Source organism: Calidris pugnax, unplaced genomic scaffold, assembly GCF_001431845.1.
Source record: "Calidris pugnax isolate Ruff unplaced genomic scaffold, ASM143184v1 scaffold626, whole genome shotgun sequence".
Taxonomy (NCBI): domain Eukaryota; kingdom Metazoa; phylum Chordata; class Aves; order Charadriiformes; family Scolopacidae; genus Calidris; species Calidris pugnax.
In genome coordinates, this window is record NW_015091342.1 from 159,568 (window position 1) to 181,661 (window position 22,094).

The 22,094-nt window shown below is 35.8% G+C and overlaps 1 protein-coding gene across 1 annotated transcript in view; it reads right to left on the reverse strand.

The window, feature by feature from the left end:
• LOC106899272 (leucine zipper protein 2-like) overlaps positions 1 to 20,920 on the reverse strand; it is a 99,815-nt gene extending 78,895 nt beyond the window's left edge. The window contains exon 1 of the mRNA XM_014961021.1: positions 20,845 to 20,920. Within this exon, the coding sequence (XP_014816507.1) occupies positions 20,845 to 20,886 (42 nt within the window). The 5' untranslated portion in view covers positions 20,887 to 20,920. The remainder of the gene's footprint in view (positions 1 to 20,844) is intronic.
• Between the last annotated feature and the right edge of the window lie 1,174 nt (positions 20,921 to 22,094).

Sequence of the window (22,094 nt, forward strand, 5' to 3'; positions counted from 1 at the left end):
TGGTGGAAAAGAAGCTGGTGCTGCTGCGAGCTGCAGGTTAGGCTTAAAAAAAAAAAAAAAAAAAAAAAAACCCGAGGAAGAAAGAAAAAAAGCTCAGTGAGAGCTCTATTAAAGCAAGGTGACAGAAATGCAAAGAGCGTGCTGCATGTGATCAAATGTGTAAATAAAAATAATGTAAATATAAAATGCATTTCTGACTTTCAAAAAACCAAGCTCCTCTACTAGAAGAGTGAAGGGTCATACTGGTTACATTCTGCTCCACAATTTCACTTTTTCTGCTTTACCAGTGGCAGGGGATGAAATGCTGCATTAAGCATATTTTAGATCCTTGCACATTTGCATCCCAGAATTGTCAACATCTGTCTTAAAACATAAATGGCATAGTTATGAAAGGAGAAGGGCAGGAGATGACTAAGGAATACATTTATGCTGCTCTCTGCGGAGTCATCTCGCTCAGGTTCGCTTTAATATTAATAGGCTCTGTCTCCTGAATTCTCTCAGTAGCAGTGCATCGAGTATTTGTTGTTACAGAACTTTTTGGCCAATATATTTAATTTTTAAAAGAGGTTTGCAAGTACAATCTACAGACATATAAAATATATATCAGCTGTTTTGAAGAAGCTACTACAGTATCTTTCAATCAGGAAATAGATATCCCTGAGGCAGTTTTACTGACTTGATTCACATATTAAACACATTTCCACCATGCTGTGCTTGTTCAATATACTGTGAGATAAGTACCTACATAACAGGTACTAGATAATATTTTCTTCTTGCCTCGGTCCTGGTATGGTCTACCCTCACTTTTAGAACAAAGTGATCTCCAGAAGTATAATAATTTTCATGCTAGGATATTTCAGTACTTTCTCAAATATTATTTTAAATTCACAAATTCCATGCAAGCATTATCACCAGTGTTTCCGTATTTGGCAGGTGAGACTTTTGTAAGGGCAGGAGGAATGCAATACTGGCTCCATCTTTGGAACAGATGAAATAGAAGTGAGTTCACATTCTCTTATATTTTGTTAAGCAAATCATGGTAGCAATTTATCACAATCAGTAGATGTATAATAAAACCCTGTGACACCCCTGTGTCTTCAAAACATCAGAAACAATGAGGTACACCCCTGTGTCTTCAAAACATCAGAAACATAACCAAACACCACCCACTGTCCTGCTACATCAGCTGAGGGCAACAACACAAAATCTACTGACGTTTGAAGCTGGTAGTACATGAAATATCTTCAGCTTTGAAATAACCTGGTTGCATTAGCAGGGACACTGTACTGTCTATAAGCAGCACGGAGTAAATCAGTAAATAGCTCACTTAATAATGCAAATGTAGGCTCGGGACAATTAGCATAGGCAGTTCAGGGTACTCTTACTCTACTGGCACAGAACTCTAATCACATCATCATTAATCTTTAATTATTTCCTAAAAGTCATTCAGTAAGATAAAGAGAAGTCAGGAGTAGGATATAATTCAGAGGACCTGACTGACATTTTTGGGGCAATTAACACTAATTTTCAGGAAGCATTGACCTACCCATGACCGTGAATTTATTCCAGGAATATATCCTAATTTAAACTAAGCTATTTTCCCACGTTATTGAAAAGTATTAAAGCTCAGTACAGCAACATAAGATACAGATACTTCATATGTGGCTTCTAAGGGTTCTTATGAAAAAATAAAAAGAGGCTTTGAGCAAAGCTTAAATTTCTTTGGTTTCTGAGAATAGATAACTTATATCTATAAACTAACTAAATATTTTTCAGAAAAAAATAAAATTCAATAAATAATATTTTAGTGAAAAACTGAAGACGTTAAAGATCATCACAGAAAAAGTTGAAGACAACATTTCTTGGAACTTATAAGAGAGCCCAATTAACCAAGAGAACATGGGACATCCTTCCTCTAAGAACATCTGGAACAGAAGGTGACCTATCTCATCATCCGCTAATCAATTCCTATTTTTAATCAGAATAGCTCTTTTTCATTGATGCTACCATCAATATGGACCTGAGTGAATATTTCAAAGTCAAGGGAGAGTTTCAGTGAGATTTGGGGTCATACCCCAAAATGGTAACAATTTAATATTGCGAAATACACATTTTCTTTGTAATTTTTAGAAGTATTTTATGCAATAATGAAAAGTTTTTTGAAATTATTCCAACAAAACATATTTCTCTGTAGATAAACTATTACATGTTTTCATTTGATGACTCGATTCACTATCATTGTCCAGCAAAGGACAAAGGGGATTTGCTGATCATATATAATTAAACAAGAGGTTATGCTATGTTACTGTGAAATTACACAGACCACAATTTTGAATTATTAAGAAAGGACAAATCCCCAACTATTTGAAGGATCAAAACACATGTGTTGTTTTCCACTCTGAATCTCTGCCCAACAGCCTATAACTTTTGGCAAAGACCACCTCCAAAATTTGGCAGTGAACTGTGCATACGAAAGAAAAGCATGTGCTTCCTTCGTCAGAAAAATAAATTATTATATAAATTATACCTTTTGATATACACTGAAAAGTAAGGCAGCAATCAGAAGTCTCTTCCACTGTAACCAGACTGTTAGTCTTTACTGTTATCTCCTGGCATCCTGTTTTTGTGAACATTCCAAATGTCATCTATTACTGATAATGTTCTCTGAACAGCTGCATTGATGTGCAAGTCGCAAAAAGTAATTTGCTTCAAAGTACTAGAGCCATTGACTGTATTTAAATGTCAAAAAAATATTCTGTAATTCTTGGTTAACTTCACATTTTGTTCCATATTGCTTCTGCAACAAAACAAGTTTCAGACTGCTTGATACCAAAACTTGCTCTAAACCTGTTTCACAAATCAGGTCATAATTAATTCAATTCAAGTTACTATTAGCATCACACGTCAGAATCCCAGCCATGACTCCAGCTACTTTGCCATGATTATCACGTTGAAATAGCATCCCTAAACCAGCATCTTCCTTTTCTTTGCCATACTTTCACCTTCCCAAAGCAGAGAAGAAATGGCAGAATATATTTCATTCTGATCTATTTTATCTGTCCTTTGATCACCTTTGGTGAGTCTTGATAAGACCAAAAACTTTAAACATTTAGGGAAATTTCCAAAATAAAAATACAATGTTTCAGCCAAACTACTAGACTGGCTTGATTTTGGTGACGTGTCAAGCATAAATGTACGCATTGCATTTTTTAAACAGTAGTGTCTGTAGTAACACTGCACACAGTGTAATAAAGACAAACAATGACTTAGAAGAACAAACTTGTGATATCAATGATAAATTCTATGCGTTCAACTCCATACACACACAGAAGGAGAGGCTAGATGGGAAAAGCTGCCTACCTTAACCTCACAGACCATGTGTTAGTCATCTGACAGATGTAAAGATCTGTACAGTTAAAATGTGTCAGGACAAAATGGGTTATTAAATAAAAAGCAACCATAGCCATGAAAAATCTCAAGTTGGATCTGCAATCTTGCTATCACAGGTTTATGTTGTACAAGTCACATAAATCACATGCTGTTTCCAGGCTATAATTTCAACAATGAAAGACTCGGACATTTTGGATGGGAGCCATCACTTAGTCAAATGGACTGCTGAACATTCCCAGATACTTTATCTACCAATGATGGCAGCCATGAAAAGGAGTCCAGATTTTCCTCTGAGAGTACCGGGTTTTTTCCCCTTTGCTTCAGATATCCAAGTGAACGCCATTTGGAAAGCATGGCAAGACATAATAGCAAAGAACAGAATGTGCATATCGATGGAAATTGTAGAATTTACTGAGCATTCTCCTCCTGACAACAGCCACTATCCTTAAAGTAGGACTAAGGAATTATTCCTTCTACATCAGGTAATGATAAGATCTCACTTTCAAGATTTTATTTTGAAGGCTCTGTTAACAAAGTATTTAAGATCTTCTCTGAAGAAGTTTGAAAGGAACTGCATGATTTTATATCTGCCCTTGAATAGCATCACAGTTTAAAATATTTAGAGCAGAAAGCATACTCCCATAAACAATACAGCCAGTAAAACAATGCTATGCTCTTACCTTCCGGGACAGAGACTGCTCTGTCTTTTAAGCACAGGAGAGTGGTTTGCAGATGGAAATTTTATATAAATCTGTTATTCTGTACTTTAACCATTGGAAAAAAAATATGTCAACTGTCAATACGTTATCACTCAAAATTCTATTTAACTCAATAGTTTGATAAATGGTATTTACAAAATCTGTTTGGCTGTGTTTTCCGTAGCTTAAGTGCAGTCTATGCACATTGGCAAGGTATTTTTAGGACTGGAAACATGCTTTATTGGAAGGTGCATAGGTATTTTTAGGACTGGAAACATGCTTTATGAGAAACAGAGAGACTTGCTATTTTCTAGATTTATGATCCTTTTTATTTTGCTGGATAGAATATAGGCATATTAATCATAATAGCAATTATTTTGATATTGATTCAGCTAAACTTTCACAGGACCTTTCATGCTAAAAATAGAACAACAAAAAAAATATCTGTGGAGTAAGAAAGAGATAGCTCTTCAATTCTCCTATCTCAACACTATAAATGTGAATTTAGAGTGTTCATGTTCCTGCTTGAGGTTATCATGATGCAAAATATTTTGCTGAATGTGGTAATTGATGCATAAAATTACATCAGAATTAATGCCTGGTTGCACTTTCTCCAGATTCCTTCTGGATTCAGAACCAAGATGGGAAAACACTGCATGCTGATGGATTGGAAAAAATGAAGAAAGTTTATGCATCCGGAGAACTATTAACGAATGCTTTAAAAACCTCATCTGGTTGGGACTAAAATGTTGCACATCCCAAAATGAAAAGAAGGCAGCAAATCTATCCTAGGAAAGACCAGGAAAACCAGAAGAGGCTCAGGCAGATGTTCTATCCTTTGAGGGCTGTATCAGTAGGTGCAATGTCAGTCAGGAGTTGACCACATCCCCTGTCCCCAGACATCAGTCAGCAGTGCCAGCTAATCACATCGAGTGCACACTGACACGGTGAGTGATGACAAAGTGATGTATAAAACAAAACAAAACTGTAAGACTGAAAGGAGGAGAAGGGAAGTAATTAATTTGTCTGCCTGGTGATTTAAGGAGACTAGGCACCGGGTTCATCATTCCTGTGTAGAGCCTTGAATTAACAAACACTAAAATTCTCATGCAGCTGCATGAAATTTATGACCCAGCCCGAGATTTCAACTCGAGGAGCTGGCAAATGCAGCTATAACCACGGAGAACATTGTTGTAGCATTGCCCCAACATCAAAGGCTTCCCAATCCTAAAGGTGTCTGCCAGTTGAATAAAGTACCAGGAAATGTGCCAAAGCAAAATAAATGACAAATACACAGTATTTATCCCTACAATATATTAATAAACCTATACGTGCACACAGAAGCAAAGGATATAAATGATACTTCCTTTACAAAGGCTCCAGGGAGAGGTAAATGATGTAAAACAGCTCAGTGCTGTTTACTGCTCCCACAAGAGGAAAAGGCTTACACAGCAAGCAAAAGGCCAAGCGTGTCAACTATGTGCTCATTAGGTGCAGATTCTGGAGTAAGAGTCGAGAAAAAACAATCTTGCAGGGCAAGAGATGCATATTTTCTTCAATATGGATCCCAACTAGCTGCTGTAAAGTCACGTAGCTTAACTGGAATTACCTAACTGAATTACACTGATTTACACAGTGTCAGACAACAGGTCGTATGGGGGTTTGTGTTTTTCAACATTGTATAAAATCCAAGTTGCAAACAAGTCACACACCAAAAGCTGCAACCACTCAGGTAAATACTTTAAATACATACGTACTTGTTCATCTTCTCTCTCTGCTCTCTCTAGTCCTTCAGTCCAGAGTATTAAAACCTTATATGACTGACACAGGGCTTTTAGGCACCTTTTGGTCTCTCCAGCATTCAGCAGCTCATCTTTACCTCACACAGTTACAAAATGAGAGCTGTCCTGTTGCATCTTCACTGAGGCTGTGGAAGATCTAGGTTTGGCATTTTTCTTAGAGAGGGCGGATCCAATACACACATATATGCATCTTTTCAAAGGGGTGCTCTAATCCTGGAATTTTTGGTATATTTGGGGTCACAGAAGGAAAAGGAAATTTAAATCACCTCTAAAAAAGTTTTTCCATTTTGCATAAAATGTATGAACATTCAGGACACGTATTCCTAAAACAGTACCCACAAAATTCTGTGCAGGATTAATTTTTCTTTTTTTTTTTTTTTTTTAAATTATTATTCACCCATACTTTATACTTCAATACCTATTAGATTTTTTTCCTTTTTATTTTAGTTGAAACTAACTGTTAATAGGTTTGCACAAGAACGCAAATTTGACAGTCAGCAGATTTCACATTAATACTCGTCTTGGAAGAGAAAGGATGTAAAAATGTAATTTACCCAATCCGATGATATCAAATAGAATATTGGTCTGTCAGTCACAGGCAGGCAATCTAAGTAATGCATCTGCCCAGCACATTTAATAACTTTTATGCTCAGAACTATCTTAGAGATCTGGCTCTGGGTCACAGAAGGTGTACTTCGCATGAATCCTTCTTAAAGCTACAGCTAACTGTGCATACTATTTAGAAGTCGTATGCTTTTATCTGAAAAATGTATTTCAATATTTCTGAATGCAGCTGGATTTTCAGAGGAGCCATCTTTCAATGAACTTAATGCTCAACAGCTGCATGACTTGGAATCCATAATTATTTCTCAACATCCAAATTCCACGTGTGTCATTCCAAATTCCCACACACTCAGGATTTAAATTCATAGATTCATTTCTGGAAAATATAAGTAACTACACTTTGACATACTAACAGCCAAGACAGGACATAATCATGATGTAAACTTTGAACCTGACGAGCCAGGCAGGTGTGTGGTTCTATTCCCAATTATACTTACTATATTTAACATAGCTGATAATATCTCATTTTACTTTCTGTAAGAAGCAGTGATCCTACTGAGTGTTCTTTGGAATAATTGATTAACCAGAGAAATAAGGTAAGTAAGGAAAGGGGAAAACAAGGCACAGAACAACCAGAATCCTGATTAGGGGCTGGTGAAGAAGAATAGCCAACCAAGCTATCAACCACGCTGCAGCAAAGGCATCCATCCCAGGGGTGGTGCCGGTGCCACGGCTGAACCAGGTAAGAGAATCAGCAAACACTCGTGTACTTTGGGGATCCAGCAAAGCTCAACAGACAAAACCGAATCTGCCTCACTTTCCAAACACTTCACAAACTTCTCTTAGAACTTTGAGATGGCTGATTCACCAAATCACCTCTGCTGAAGCAGGAAAGTGGAAGTGTTATACAGCTGATGATTTAATTAGTGGTTTGTTAAAATTATCCGTACAAAGCCCAGTTCCTGAGATGTAAAAATAAAGAAATAAAGAAATAAAAGAGCAGAAGCTTCACATTTTCTTTAGGAATCACGAAATACATATATTAACGTGCTTAAAAAAATTTCCTTAAGATTTCTATAACACAAGTCTGTAGCCTCTATAAAAGACACACCTTTCTCACTCTAAAGCACCTACCAAACAGCAATATTCTTTTCCTTTTAAGCAAATAGTCCTGAATTCTTGCCATAAATACATAATTCTACTTACAAGCTTGCAAAGACAAACAGTACTTCATGTTACAGGGTTGAGTGTCCTGTCTGGCACCTCCACTCACCTTTGCAAATAGGAGAGTTATTCTGTGAAAAACATATAACACTATTTTACAGTCAATCTTAACTGAATGGAGCATTTAGACTATATTTAAAGTATATCTAATCAGACTTCAAAAGAAATCTGAATTAGATCTAGAAATATATAGTCTAAATCCTCACTAACAATAATAGGAGAGAACCCCCAAAGGTTAGGGCAAAGGTAGGTTTTAATTTCCTTCCTTCTGACACTTGCAGGACTACTCCTAATTATATTACAAAGACCAGAACAACAAAAGGAAAATCAAACATTTTCCAAAGGAAAAAAAAAAACGTGGGACATTAATGATGAAAAATAATTAACTTAGAATTACTGAGAAATTTCTACACCATTCGCTGAGCTTAAACCACCATAAAAACTGGGTATTATTTTACAATAATTTTAAAGAACTCCCAGTAACCTTGTGATCTGTAGTACATGAAATGTTACCCAACTGACTGTTTTCAACGTAGTACTTGCTCTGTGCAGAGCATGTAAGTCACAGTGAGCAATGCAGTGCATATAGGACTACTGTGAACTGGACATACACATTTGCCTCTTTCAAATGTAAATAAGTTGGGGCTTTAGCCAAATGATAAAAACATGAGTTGGCAACAGTCACCGAGAATCTGCATCAATTAGGAGAAAAATATTTACAATGTGTTTCCATCTAAGCAAGCATTTTGGTGAAATGCAGTGGTATAATACTGCTTTTAGCTTAGCTGTGCATATTTTAGCAATCAAACTAGATCTGTTTTTGCTTGTTGCAACAATAGAAAGTTGAAGAAATGTTATTTTTTTATCCATTTTCAGCCACAGGGAGTCACCTTCTGACCCAGAAAAGGATGCAATTAACTGTAATCGTATGAGTCAATTCACTGAGTCAGTTCTTGTGTGTTGTTGAAATGATGCTTAAGGAAGCAGCATGAAGCTTGAAAAAAAAAATACTTCAGATTCTACAGAGTATATGAAGACGGCACACTGTATCGGCAGGGGGACTTTGCAGCAGTAGTTCATGAAGAGTACTGAGCTGCTGCATCCTTATGCCTGTCTCAGCAGTTCTGGGTTTGACCGGTTCTTCGCTATGTCATTTTATTTACATTTCTGCTAAAAATAATGTGCTCTTCACAATTAATTTCCATGCCACATTTTATCTTCCTGTGAAATTACAATAAGGTGACATCAGGTATCTTAGCTGAATCGGGATGGGGATTCACAAGACAGACAGCACTATAGGATTGGTAAGGAGCAGGTTACTCCTTTTTCCCAAAAATAATCAGCACCCATTCAACAGCCACAGGATACGAATTTCATGCCTGGGTGCTAATATTTCCTTGATGTAGTGAGGGCAATTTTTTGGCAAATGAAGGAGGAAATCTTAATTCTCAGGTCCCAGATCTCCACTTTTCTCCTAAGATTTAAAGTTCAACAGCATAAAATCTGTAGTTTAAATGCTGAGTGTCTGTCACTGGCCAAACCAAATACGCTCAAGCTCATGGTTGTAACGCACAAATGCACAGCAAGAAAAGATTTTTTTTTAAAAAAAGCACAAATTATGCTATTGAGAATTCAAAGAGGGAAAAAAAATCCATTAAATCTATTCTTCTCTATGCAGGAGAGAAAATGAGAAATTTACAGCATAGCAAGCATTTGATTTAATACAGCCAATACATGGGAATTACCTCAGGAACTTAAATTGGGTTCATCTGGCCTCTGTGACTACTGAAGCGATGCAGCAGAGCACAAGCAGAGAGGCTGAACCACTGTCCCACCTACTCCTACTTGTTCATTTAGGCCAAGCTGAAGCCCCAGCTGGCCACATCAAACGAGGCGTCATCGCACGGCTCCTGGGAACTTTGGTTCACACAACTCTTTTGCTATCTCTAATATCCAATATTTTTTGCTGTCCATGTGCACCAATTTAAATGTAAAACATTTAACAAAATAAAATAAAGCAATAAAATAAAAACAAAATAAACCAGAACTTGAAAAATTGGAAATTAAGAAAAGCTAATCCTATCATCTGTATTCACTCCAACAGTAAAACATCCTTGTTTTTACCACATTGTTTTTCTACCATCTTTCTTGTTAAAAAAGGCGGCCTTTAAAACACAAATAAACAGCCAAAAAGTACACATACCCAAGGGGACAGAAGTTGTTAATGGCTATGTTTCAATTTTCGGCTTTTTATTGTATCTGGGTATTTTTCTACATAGGAAAAACCTCCCCAAATCCCTTTCATGCCTCCCAGAGGCTCAGCACCCAAAGCCTACGATGCTCAACATTGTGCAGCACGTCCCACTGTCTTCCACCGAAACGTTACTTTACTGCACAAGTGGGCTTCTGTCCCAGAAACATGCCTCTCAAGATGGGCTCTGGCATAAAATCCCTCATGTTTAAAGGTACTTGTCCTTGCAGAACACCAGCCATCCACTGTCAAAATTAAGGACAGCAGGCAGATACCATTTTAAGAAAGACTAAAGGGATGCATTTCCATGGATTGGTACTTGAGACGATTGCTGAGTCTAATTTTGAAAACGTGGATTTTCTAGCTCAGCGCTATCCTGAAGTACTTTAAATTTAAAGATCAAATTATCTCCTTCAGTAAATCAGCTAAACTCAACTGAAAACAAGTGAAAAATAATCTTACGTAAGGACTGAAAACACTGATACAAACAGAATAATTTAAGAGTGACACGGAAAGATCTGGAGTTCTGAGAGAAGAAATAAGATCAGCAAATCAATACTAGAAAGAGAAAAGTTTCCTGGGCACACCCAGGGAAATCGAGCCATTACAGCTGAACCAAATGCTGGCATTTTGGTACCTTTAAACTATTTTTTAACCTCACATTAAACTCTTGGACACACATAAATATGTCTATATGTTGAGTATGTTTTTTATTTAAATGAACACATAAATACGTCCACACAAATACAAGCATAACTGCACACGAACAGGAAGTGGACATCTTACACACAGAATTAAATGTATAGTCTGAAATAGAATAAGTATTTTCTGTTTGAAAGACAATAACCACAGTATGTTAAAGGAGAGCATAGATTGTGGATGAACCATAAGAATTTGAAATTTTCACAATCTTTTAAGCCTTGCAGACCTTTCCTGAGTTCATATATCTATTTAATAAAACAACACTATTCAGAGATCCTTATTCACAAAATTAAACACCTTTCAGAACACTTTAAGCAGCATCTACTTGAGAAAACCCTTATTTCACCTAAGAAACATTTCCACATCTATTAAAGAATGCGTGTTTTAAATTGTTTTCAAAACAGAGATCATTAAAAAAAAAATTAATAATTCAAGCATTATGACTTGCTGTGTCAAATATTTTTGGTTATAAAAATTATGAAATCAAATTCTTCAAGAACGGAAGATTCATTAGATGGGAAAGCTTTTATAGGTAAACTTGTCAAATAGGCAAAATTATTGGGACAGATACGGCAAAAGCACTTCACAGCAGTCTAACGAAAACTGTATTTTTAAATTATAGCATAGTTATAAAACCACCTTTCTTAAGATCAATACAGTACCAAAACAACAACTAAAAAAAAAAAAAAATCAATGCAACTCACTCGAGTTATTATGCTTAAAATTAGTGACAAGTCGATTGATCTGTTTAATATTTCCTTCTCCAATAACATCTGCCCCAGATATGGTTGAACAGTGTTCAAAAGGGAGTACAGTGGGAGAAGAGACTCCAGAACTAAGTGGTTTAAAATGTTTCTGGATAGGAGAAGACTGGCAATTTTGGCCCAGAATAGCACAATTTCTGCATTTACGACTCAGTATGTGGTTGACTGGACACTGAGGTTGAACTATTTCCTACCACTAGAGTAATATCTAGTGATTTGCTGCAGTGATTTTATAGAAAGAAGACAGTCAAATTTGTTTTATTCCCATAGCACTAGCCAATCATCTTTTTCCCATATCTTTAAGGAAAGCAATTCCCTCGCAAGGCTGAGATGTTCATTAGGAAAAGTGATACATAATTATTTCAGATGAACAAACTGTGAACACTTCTCCTAATAGGACCCCCCTGAATTTTTTGCAGGGACAAAAATGTCTGCATTTAAAAATATTCCAGGGTTTCAGGCTGAAACATATGCAAAGCACACAAGAACCAATTCTTTTGCTGGCAAGAAAAAAAAACTGTTTCATGTTTTTGTGCTTCTTTTAGAACAACATGGTAGAGTCACATTCCGGCCAAACAGCTTGCACAGACAACCAAACTCAGGTAGTACATCACCAACAACTTGGGAATTTTACGTGTGGCTTTTTTCTAGAATAATTCTAAGATGAATTTCAATTAAGTATTTTATTATTGTTATCTTTTAAACCTCTTTGAATATACATACGCAATTGAAATTAGCATTCCAAATATTGTATTTAGTTTGATCAATTTACAACTAGAGGATAATGAGTCTCAGGAGAGAACTATAATCTTTATAAAGTCACAGGCTATCAACCCTCCATTGAAAAAAACCGCCATATAAAGTTGACATTTTCCAGCCACACTTCATCATGATTAGAATTAAAAAGTACAAAACCACAGCAGTCAAGTTTAATTTAAACCTCTGAATAGAAAAATATATTTTTAAAAATCACTTTCTGCTCCCACTGCACTTAGCAAATAATCATCTGTATTCAACAGTATGATCCTAAAGAAAATGCAAACACTCCAAGCCTTCTCCCTCAAAATCAATGGTAGTTTTGTATGGTGTACCATAATATGATCATTTTGGGGTTCGCCAGTCTTTCTCCCTCTAAATTCTTATTGACTTCCATGGAAATCTAGTTATAACTATGAGAATTTTTCTCTAAATTCTTATTGACTTCCATGGAAATCTAGTTATAACTATGAGAACCATTTTCCTGCCAACTAATGCAGTAGTCTGAGCTTCACAGCCTCTGGAGAGCTCTCAGCCCAGGACAGGAACATTCCAGGTGCAACATAACTTTATCAAGCAACTTTTCAAATTAATAGGCCAAATGCATTTTAATGTCACATATACCTTTTTAAATTATGTTATGAAGTACTGTGTGCTGTTTTCAGAGGCAAAGAGTACTCTGATACTGAATTTTTACGACTCCGAGCTCCTTGAGGATGATCCCTCTTTTTTGATCCTAAGTGATAAACATCAGTAATTGATAGCATTATTTGTAATGTTGAAATCAACAGCTCACCTTCTCTTTCTTTATGAACCATGGAAATTTGGTTATTAAATGCTCTTTTATTATTTTATCTAAGCATAAAAATCAATAATGTCTACTTAAGATTTTGAAGTATCAATTTACATTCTTTTCTTTTAACCACATATACCATTATTACTTCCTTTTAAGTGATCTTTCCACTAAAAGCAAACTTTTCCACTTGTCTGCATAACATGAATAAATTAGATCAGCACTTTTATTTTCCTGTTTGGCAAAATTTACACTAGCTTCAGGGAAAGTTTTACATTAATTATAAAATTTCACCTGTGCTTAAAGTTCTCTGGAGTTTGGCTCTGAGCCACCTTGCCCTTGAGATCTGTAACGCTGGAAAACACTGATTTGGATAACACGATGATTCACAACACTCTCTGTACAAGTTCAAAGATCAAAGTTTTTAATTAGGTTTCATGCTGCCCATTTTGCCTGGTGAAGTTGTCATTGAGAGTTGTGTGTGCAAGGAAGAGAATACAGCTCTTTTAAACTTTTACTATTCAAGATCATCTCCTATACTTCATGTTTTGCTACCTTTTTGAAATAACATGTAGAGTAGCAAAAGGTTTTGCTACCTTTTTGAAATAACATGTAGAGAAGGAACCACTGGGATTTTTTATTCTTTACCCTTAGTTTCACACATACTGATCATACTTGCATAAACATAAATGAAATGGATTATCAGAGAACCCCTATCCCAAAGGCCTATACAATCTGACCTTTGAAATGCTTACAGAAGTTTATCTTGGACACTACCTACATTATGTAGCATCGGTATCCAGGAGCACTAATTAGCAATGGCAATTTCCTATGCAAGGAAACGAAGGCACAGATTGGAAATTACTCTTTCTTTTCTCCACAGACGATATTTTGCTACAAATGACCACTGAAAAAGACTAAGCTTCAGGGATAAAGAGGCGGTTACACAGATTTGAGACCAGATGAGTAAGAAAAAAATAAAGAATTTAGACCCATTTTTGGATTTTTTGACTTAATGAAGGAGAACTTCAGAAATAAGAATTTATTAAAGCATCCTGGGAAAACTGAGTAAAGACATCAGAATTATTTCAGCCAGCAAGATTACAAGTGAACATTGCTGAGATTTTCAACTTTGCTGTTAACTGAAGAGACAACAGACAAAAAATACTGGGAAAAATCCCAGCAGTTTTCTAAACTCTGTGGCTAAGTACAGGATGAAAAGAGGGCCCTAACAGGTATACATTTAATTTTTAATCTCATTTGTTAAGGTACATTTTACCTAAACATTCTTATTTGAACATCTCCTTCCCTTTCTAGTAGTTCATGGATGCGAATCAGATTGTGTAAACCCTGGATCTGGATGTAAAGAATGAATTAAGAATCAAAAAAGACAGCAGTCCCTAGAAGAGCGGGATCCAGACACAGCAGATCCACTATATTCCCTTAATTGATGCTGCAATTCTGACTGTCATTCAACAGCAGGTGAGAAAATGTCTCCTACACTCTTGGGTCTACAAGGTCAGGAAAACAAAACTTTTAAAAACAAAAGCTTATTCTCACATTCACTGCAGTTGCTACTGCATGATTATAAATATATTTCACTGACAATTTGTATGCAGTAGGATTTGTTCTCCGTATGATCTCATAGATTGTTACCTAAGAACAACTTTCAACTTATTAAACTGCATTTCCACCTTTTCCTTATCATATCCAGTAAAAAAACCTCAAAGAGCAATTTTCAGCAAATATATTTTTTTAAAATAGGACATTTTACTTCAAAAGGAGGACATGAAACATGAATCAACATGAAACAATACCAAATTCAAAGCCCTTCAGCAGAATATGGTATCTGAAACTGCTTCTGTGCTCTCCCTGCTCGTTCACCTTTCTCTGGGCAGTGCCCCTGTCCCTCACACTTCTGGAGGTTTTCTGCTAATTGTAGAGCCAATGCAGTACCCAAACAGGGAAGAGGACTTCATCCAATTTTTTTCTCAGGGGGACAGACTTTTATATTTAGAAAAAAAAAAAAGAAAAGATAGCTTTATCTACAGAATATGAAGAGCAAAAACCACAATGTCCTCCTTTACAGAGTAGTACCAGCATACAGTCTCAAAGCCTTTAAATTTCATTTCTGCTTCACTAAGGGAGGTTTGTTGTGGGGTTTTTTTTCGGCACCACAATTCAATGCAATTTGACTGAATTCACCCTGCAGGGCATAAAATTCCCAATAGATCAGGTAAGACTTTAAACTGCTGTGACTTTACCTTTTATTAGTGCAGCTAAGCACAAAAAGATTGGAGAAAATTCTGTTTTAGGATGATTTACTCAACACTAAAGCTATAACCACAATTTATACATGAATAGAGCAAAAGCATTGTTTACAAGGTAGTTATTTGAAACTATGCTTCTTAGCAAAAATAACACATATTACTGAGCGCTACAGTCAAATTCATTTTCCACTCCTGGTTTTCTTTGTATTGCCTGTACTACTATAAATCTTTTATGTAATTCACGTTTTCAAACTTCTGCCACAGCCTAAAGAGCAGAGAAACATATTGCTTAATATAAACCACTGAATCAACTTTATAAATTGTTGTAAATAGCATCTGTAAAGATATTAACATACCTTTATCTAGCTATATGAAGAGAGATTATAAAATGCTTTGCCGAAAGATAATAAGACAAGCTAGACAGTCACCTCTTATCTAATCAAATGTAATTTAATGATTTAAATAAGAGCAAACTTTTCTTTTATACACAACTCTTAAGTCTAATTTGAGGCAATTCTAGCATGCAGGTGACAAAGCTGAATAAGGTTTCACTACTTTTCAGTAGAGAACATACACCATTTATTGACTTTCAGGGAAAATTCCCGTCTCCTTTATCTCAAGGAAATTGCACGTAAGTGTACATCAGCTGGGACACTTACCTTTAACTGAAGATGACTTTTATAGGCGTACCAGTAGGAAATGAATGAAAAGCTAACAAAATGTACAACAGATATCAAGGCAGACATTCATTTAAGAAATTAATCCATCATGTATATGTCTATTTAGAGTTGCACTCAAAACGATCCATTCTGAATGCCAAATGACAATTGTTAAGACCCATGATTTTTCAGAGCACTTTAATAACCAAGGGTTAACACAGGATCCTGCCTTAGCTTCATTTTTAGAGCAATTTTGGCATCATTTTCCACAAATGATATATAACTGACCTGACCTAAGTGAGGTGCTCACTCTGTAACAGGTCATCTCAAAAAGTGAAAATTTTTCAAGCATATTATACTTATTCTATTTTTCTCTACATTTTTGCCAAGTTTCTTAGCTCTACTAGTGCCTCTGAATTTCCAAACCTCTTGGTTTCTTTGTCAACAATAGAAACTTCTCAACATACAAGCTTATCTGTTTACACGTCAATCGTTTATTAGAGTGCATTAACACAATGCACATGATGTTATAGCTGGAAGTCTCACAGATTTTTTTCCTGATATTGCAGGAAGCACTTAGTGACCGCTAAAAGACAGGCTTTTTAGACACATAATCCCTCTATGTTGTATCTGGTGCTTTTTTCCCTCCACACCAGGGACTATTTTTGTTGTTCACTGCTTTTTTCCAAAGGCTTGAATAGCCTGAAAATTGCCTTTCTGTACAATGTCCTCTCCTCATACGCTACACCACAGCTGCTACGTTCAGTCGGAAGCTGTTGTTGTCTATTCCTATCTCTGAATTGCAAAGCTGAACAGCAGTAGGGCACGCACTGAAAGAATAGAACTAAATAGCGAATTATTTTTACAGTCATGGAAGAGCCTGAGATTGCAAAATTCACAATTTGCCGATATAAACTGAGGGCGAATACAATATTTGAAAGGGCGAATACAATCTATGAAAGGAATTCCATTTTTATTATCTGTTTCTATATATCTGCATGCAGATAGGATTTTTTTAAAAATACATACAAAATGCTATCAACTGTTTATTATACATGGCGTATCCAATCTTATAAACAAGATTTTCAAAAGCATATTGTATATTCAGTGATTGGAGGCAGGACCTAGATAACACAATGCTTCCTCAAAATCATACCACTTAAATTTAGTCAAATCTGTCTCAAAATATTAAGCCCTTATTGAAACCCTCAAAAACAATCACTGAAATTCTAGAAAACCTGACATTAGTGGACTTACTTTTAGGGAACTGGCAAACATAATGCAGTAGTTTAATAGGAAGCCATGAAGTGAGTATAGCTATTGGTTCCTTTCTCACACACTAGCTGATGCAGAGAAGGACTAAGCAATACTCTCAAATCAAATTTCTCTCAAGGCAAGTTTAATTGGACAGAATGTTGGAACTTATGATTTCCTGGGCACACTAGGATCATATTGGTTCTTTAATCACAAGTACTACTATGTGTTTCCTCCTAAAACATGTGCAAAATAAAGAGTGACCACAATCTTTTCTTACAGCTCTCGGAACATCTTGCAAGATGACAATATAAAAATAGAAATATTTCAGGCAATTTGATGAAATTAGAAACTAAATAAAAAGTGGAGTTTTCCAGTATTTATCGAGGTGAATTGTTTGGATAGAGTAGCAAGAATGACAGATACATCACCCAAACGCAAGTACTGTCAGTACTTGCACAGCAAACCTTCTCCTGCCTTTTTTTTTTTTTTTTTAAGCTACGTATCATTGCTGTTCTTAAATATATGTGTGCAAACCCCTTGTATCTTGGGCCAGGGCGGGGATGGACAGGCATTTGGGTCTGGGTGGTTGGGGAAGAAACAGGCCTTTATCACTTCTCATGCAGTTTTGAAAACCTAGCAGATCAAATCTTTATTGCATTTTTCCTACACCTCATTTCCTTGTCGCTGCATACGATATGAAGTCTCTTTCCCTTAGTCATGTCTTTGTTATTACACTCCTTCTGCAAGATTTAATCCTTTTATTCCCACATCAATTTCAAAACATTTGTAGAAAGTACTAGAAGGTTCTGTAGTTCCATTTAGAGCATCTAGACATTAATTCACCATTTCCCTAGAGAAGAAAGTGGCCTTTTTCTTCCCTTCAGTGAAATGTCTTTTTCCCCTTCGTTTTTGATTTCATGACTTAAAAAAGACGAGTAATACAAATCAGACTGATCTTTTTGAACAATTCCAGTTGAACGATAGTTAAATCCTATGTAATTTTGACATATGGAGAACGAAGGAGAAGCAGGTGAGCTAGAGCAGAAAACACATCGCCAAAGACTAAAAACTCAGTCAAAATCACAACCGGTTGTGGCAGGATAATGGAGACACATACGAAAAGTACTGCTCAAACACTTATGATCTTATAAATGTCAGCTGCTTAGTTTACATATGCAGTTTTTTCCTGTGTGTTTATCTGTTCTCCCAGGATTTGCCAAGATATTGAAGAGAAAACATGATCTTTTCCATTCTTCATATAGACTGTAGAACCCCAACCAGACTCTACCTTCATTTAGCGCCAGACATTTGCACTATGAAAAAGACCTTGACAGAAAGAAGCTACGAAGTGAATCACTGCAGCCAGCCCTGCAGCCCCCAAGAAGAAATGTTATTCTGGTCTGTTCTCAAGGGTTTCCTTGGGCTGAGCTCAAGAGGAACTAACGGGAGACAGCTTGCAACAGCTATATGTGATAATAGCTACTACTGTGGCAGGACAGCAAAACACACATAAATGCAGCATGCAAACATTCTATCTCATGACAGAGTAATATGTAAAAATATGGCAAACAGTAACAAGTTTTGAACAGTCAAATGACAAAAACACCACACAAACTGCCTAGAAGTTTTTAAAAAATGCTGTATTAGAACCCCCTCAAAACCTTGATTGACTCTATAAAGCTAAGAAGGCTACACAGGGAACAACTAACTCAGAACGTATAAAAACTTGCTCAAGGGAGGAGAATGGGAAAGAACATTAAACAAAATAAACATAAACAGTGAAGTAAGAGGGACTTTGACAGTGTAAGAAGTTGTGGAGGTATCTGATATCAAAAAAGGATTTAGAGAAATTAATGGATGGCAGGTTTATAAATATACACTCCGGGGAATATGCAGGGATACATCTTCTAACATGCCAAACCCAGTGGTTGCAGATGCTGTGGGAAGTGAGGCAGGCTCACCCCAACGTGCTCTGCCCTAGTAGCATTTACTACCAGCATTGTCACAGAGAAGACACTGGGATTGACGGACCATTGAGCATTTCTAACGTTGTTGTAATTCCAATGATGGGAGGAGTCACACTACTGTGCCACACCCAGGGGTTTTACTTCTAAGAGGAAGTGGGAAACAGATTTTGAATGTGTGTGAACTTGTACATCTGTGGGTATCCAAGTCAACATTTCTATATTTTGAATTGAAGTCATGTTGAGCATTCTTAACCGCCCATTCATTTTAGGTAGTTGTGGAAAGTCACTCTGCAGACTGACACACAATTGGAAACATAACATTGTAGGTATGCAAAATAGATGTTTCTCTGAAAGGCCCCATGATAGGCCTAAAACCCTTGCAACAACAGTACATCCAGTTTACCCAGTCAGCTCTTGCAATTTCAGACAGGACGGCATCAGCAAATAAAATGTAAAATCAATCACTCCATCCTTAAATTAAGAAACAAATACTTTTGGTGCCAATAACAAAGATTGTTTTCACAGCAGATTTTCTAAAATGTGCTATAAATACACTAAATATTATAGAAGTCTACTTCTACAGAAGTCTTCTACCGAAGAAAATCATTAGCAGTCAGATGTTTTGCACGTTGACTAATGAAGTATTTATTTGTGTATTTATTTGGCAGTAAGAGACAGGGTTTTTTAAAATAGGATCAGACTGATATGACTTATTAAAATTAACAGGCTCAATTGCAAAGCATCTAATAATCACAGGTGGGAAAAGAAAGCAAGGCAGTTGCCACTGTAGAAGATGATGAGATGACTGAGAATGTGGCTTAAATAACGTGAGCAACTGAAACAGACAATATTTCCTATATGAGTTAAAAAGCAAGGTGCGCTTTGTTCAGCTTGACAGTACAGATACACTCTCATAGACCAAAGACGTCAGAGATCACTGTTTTAAGTGGTTTAAGGAGATCAAGTTTTCACACACATCAAACTCAGAATAATTTAGAAGAGCAAAACATAAGAATTGAACAGAACAGATAAAGACAAGACGTCTGGATGATAAAAGAGCAAGAGATCATCTGAATAAAATACTTTCAACTGCAAAGTTCTTTGCAAAGTGAAGCAATGGAAAAGTAAACAATAACCTGATTTAGACGAATTGTTTGGGGAGAGAAAGAGAAGTAGGAAAAAAATATGGTGTTGCTCAAATGTTTTAAGTTTCTATTCCAAGATCAAATTTCAAAATAAATTCAGTTTAATTTTATAAAAGCATACTTTTGGGGGGATTTTGGGATCAATTTGCTATTAATATTCATGACAAATCTTAAGAAAACATTTTAGGAATATATATTTTTTTTTTATTTTATTAAGAATCCCAATTTTGAGATTTTATTTCCCTTCTCTTCCTCTTGCCGTGTATTTTTAAAGCAGGTAATAGTACTGTGGGTAAAGTTTCACTGCATATCAATAATCTATACAACTGAATTACCTTTCTGAAAAAGCATAACTCATAAATACAGAAAAGTTACAGAGGCGTACTATGGAGCTATGCACCGGTAGCAAGGAGTAAACAGATGCATTCAATAAAATACTATTTCTAAATGCACAGAATCATTTTTTGTTTGCTTTTGTGGCTTAGAGTATTTCACTGGAGCTTTAACTTTCTACTACAAGGTGTGTTTTAAACACGAATCCAAACCATAATCTTTTTCAGTGTAAACTCTGAATGGAGATGACAATCAAATGTCCCTCTTACCTCATTTTGGAGGTCACGGATCATTTTGCTCTTCCTTTCCATTTCAGTCTTCAAAAAGTTAATCTACAATTTAAAAAAACATTGAGCGTGAGCTGCTGAAATGTACCTAAATATCAGTTTAACCATTAACTATTTTTTTACTTTACTCACAGCTTTCAATAAAAAAAAAAAAAAGAAAACAAGTTTATATACCGAATTAATACAGGCCACAGTTAGGTAGTTGTTAATACAAACATTTAACATGATATTTATTAGAAAACTTATAATCAAGAGAAGAAAATTGCTGTGCATAAATTGGTTTACTCTACTTTTGTACCAGTAGATATAGTGTTTATTTTTCACAACAAAGTCCCTCATGATCTTCAGAGACAAAAACCAAGCTTATATACCAAATTAATACAAGCCACAGTTAGGTAGTTGTTAATACAACATTTAACATGATATTTATTAGAAAACTTATAATCAAGAGAAGAAAATTGCTGTGCATAAATTGGCTTACTCTACTTTTGCACCAGTAGATATAGTGTTTATTTTTCACAACGAAGTCCCACATGATCTTTAGAGAACTAAGGATTTTTACAATATTAACTGAATTTACAATCTAAAAAGTTTTTAATCCTTTAAGAACACATCCACCATATCAGGTTTCTAACACAACTATTTGATTTGAATGCTACAGTACTTGTCCTAATGAGAGAAATTCCTTGATTCTGATCAGACACACCTGTGGAATAGTGTATTATATGTGAAAGTATGTAAATCTGGTCTTTAGTTCCTATTTAATTCAATGACTTGCCTTGGAAAGTAGATAATCTGAACTTAGTTTTAAGACTCAATTTTGTCAAACACACTTAAAAAAACGTTTTCACAAATCATTCTAAGTTTCTTTCATGATTAACCTTTCCTCCTAGTTTATGGAGAGGAGATTCTCCTTTAAGGGGAGAAAGGACATAATTACAATAGCTAGGATTAAAAGAACACATTCCTGTCACTTTGTAGGAGGATACTCTTGAATATACTTTAATTATACTCTTGAATATACTTTAAAATCCTCATCCCTACATACACCCCTTGCCCCATGATGCATTCTCTCCCCATTGACACCAAAGCCTGTCTATGTTTCATGGAAAACCACAGTTCATTTGACATTGCAGCAGACTTGTTAAAAAAAACAAAACCTCTCTAAGATAACAGATTTGGATTCCAGAGACATTGACCCAGAGATTAATGGTTTGGATGTCATGCATATA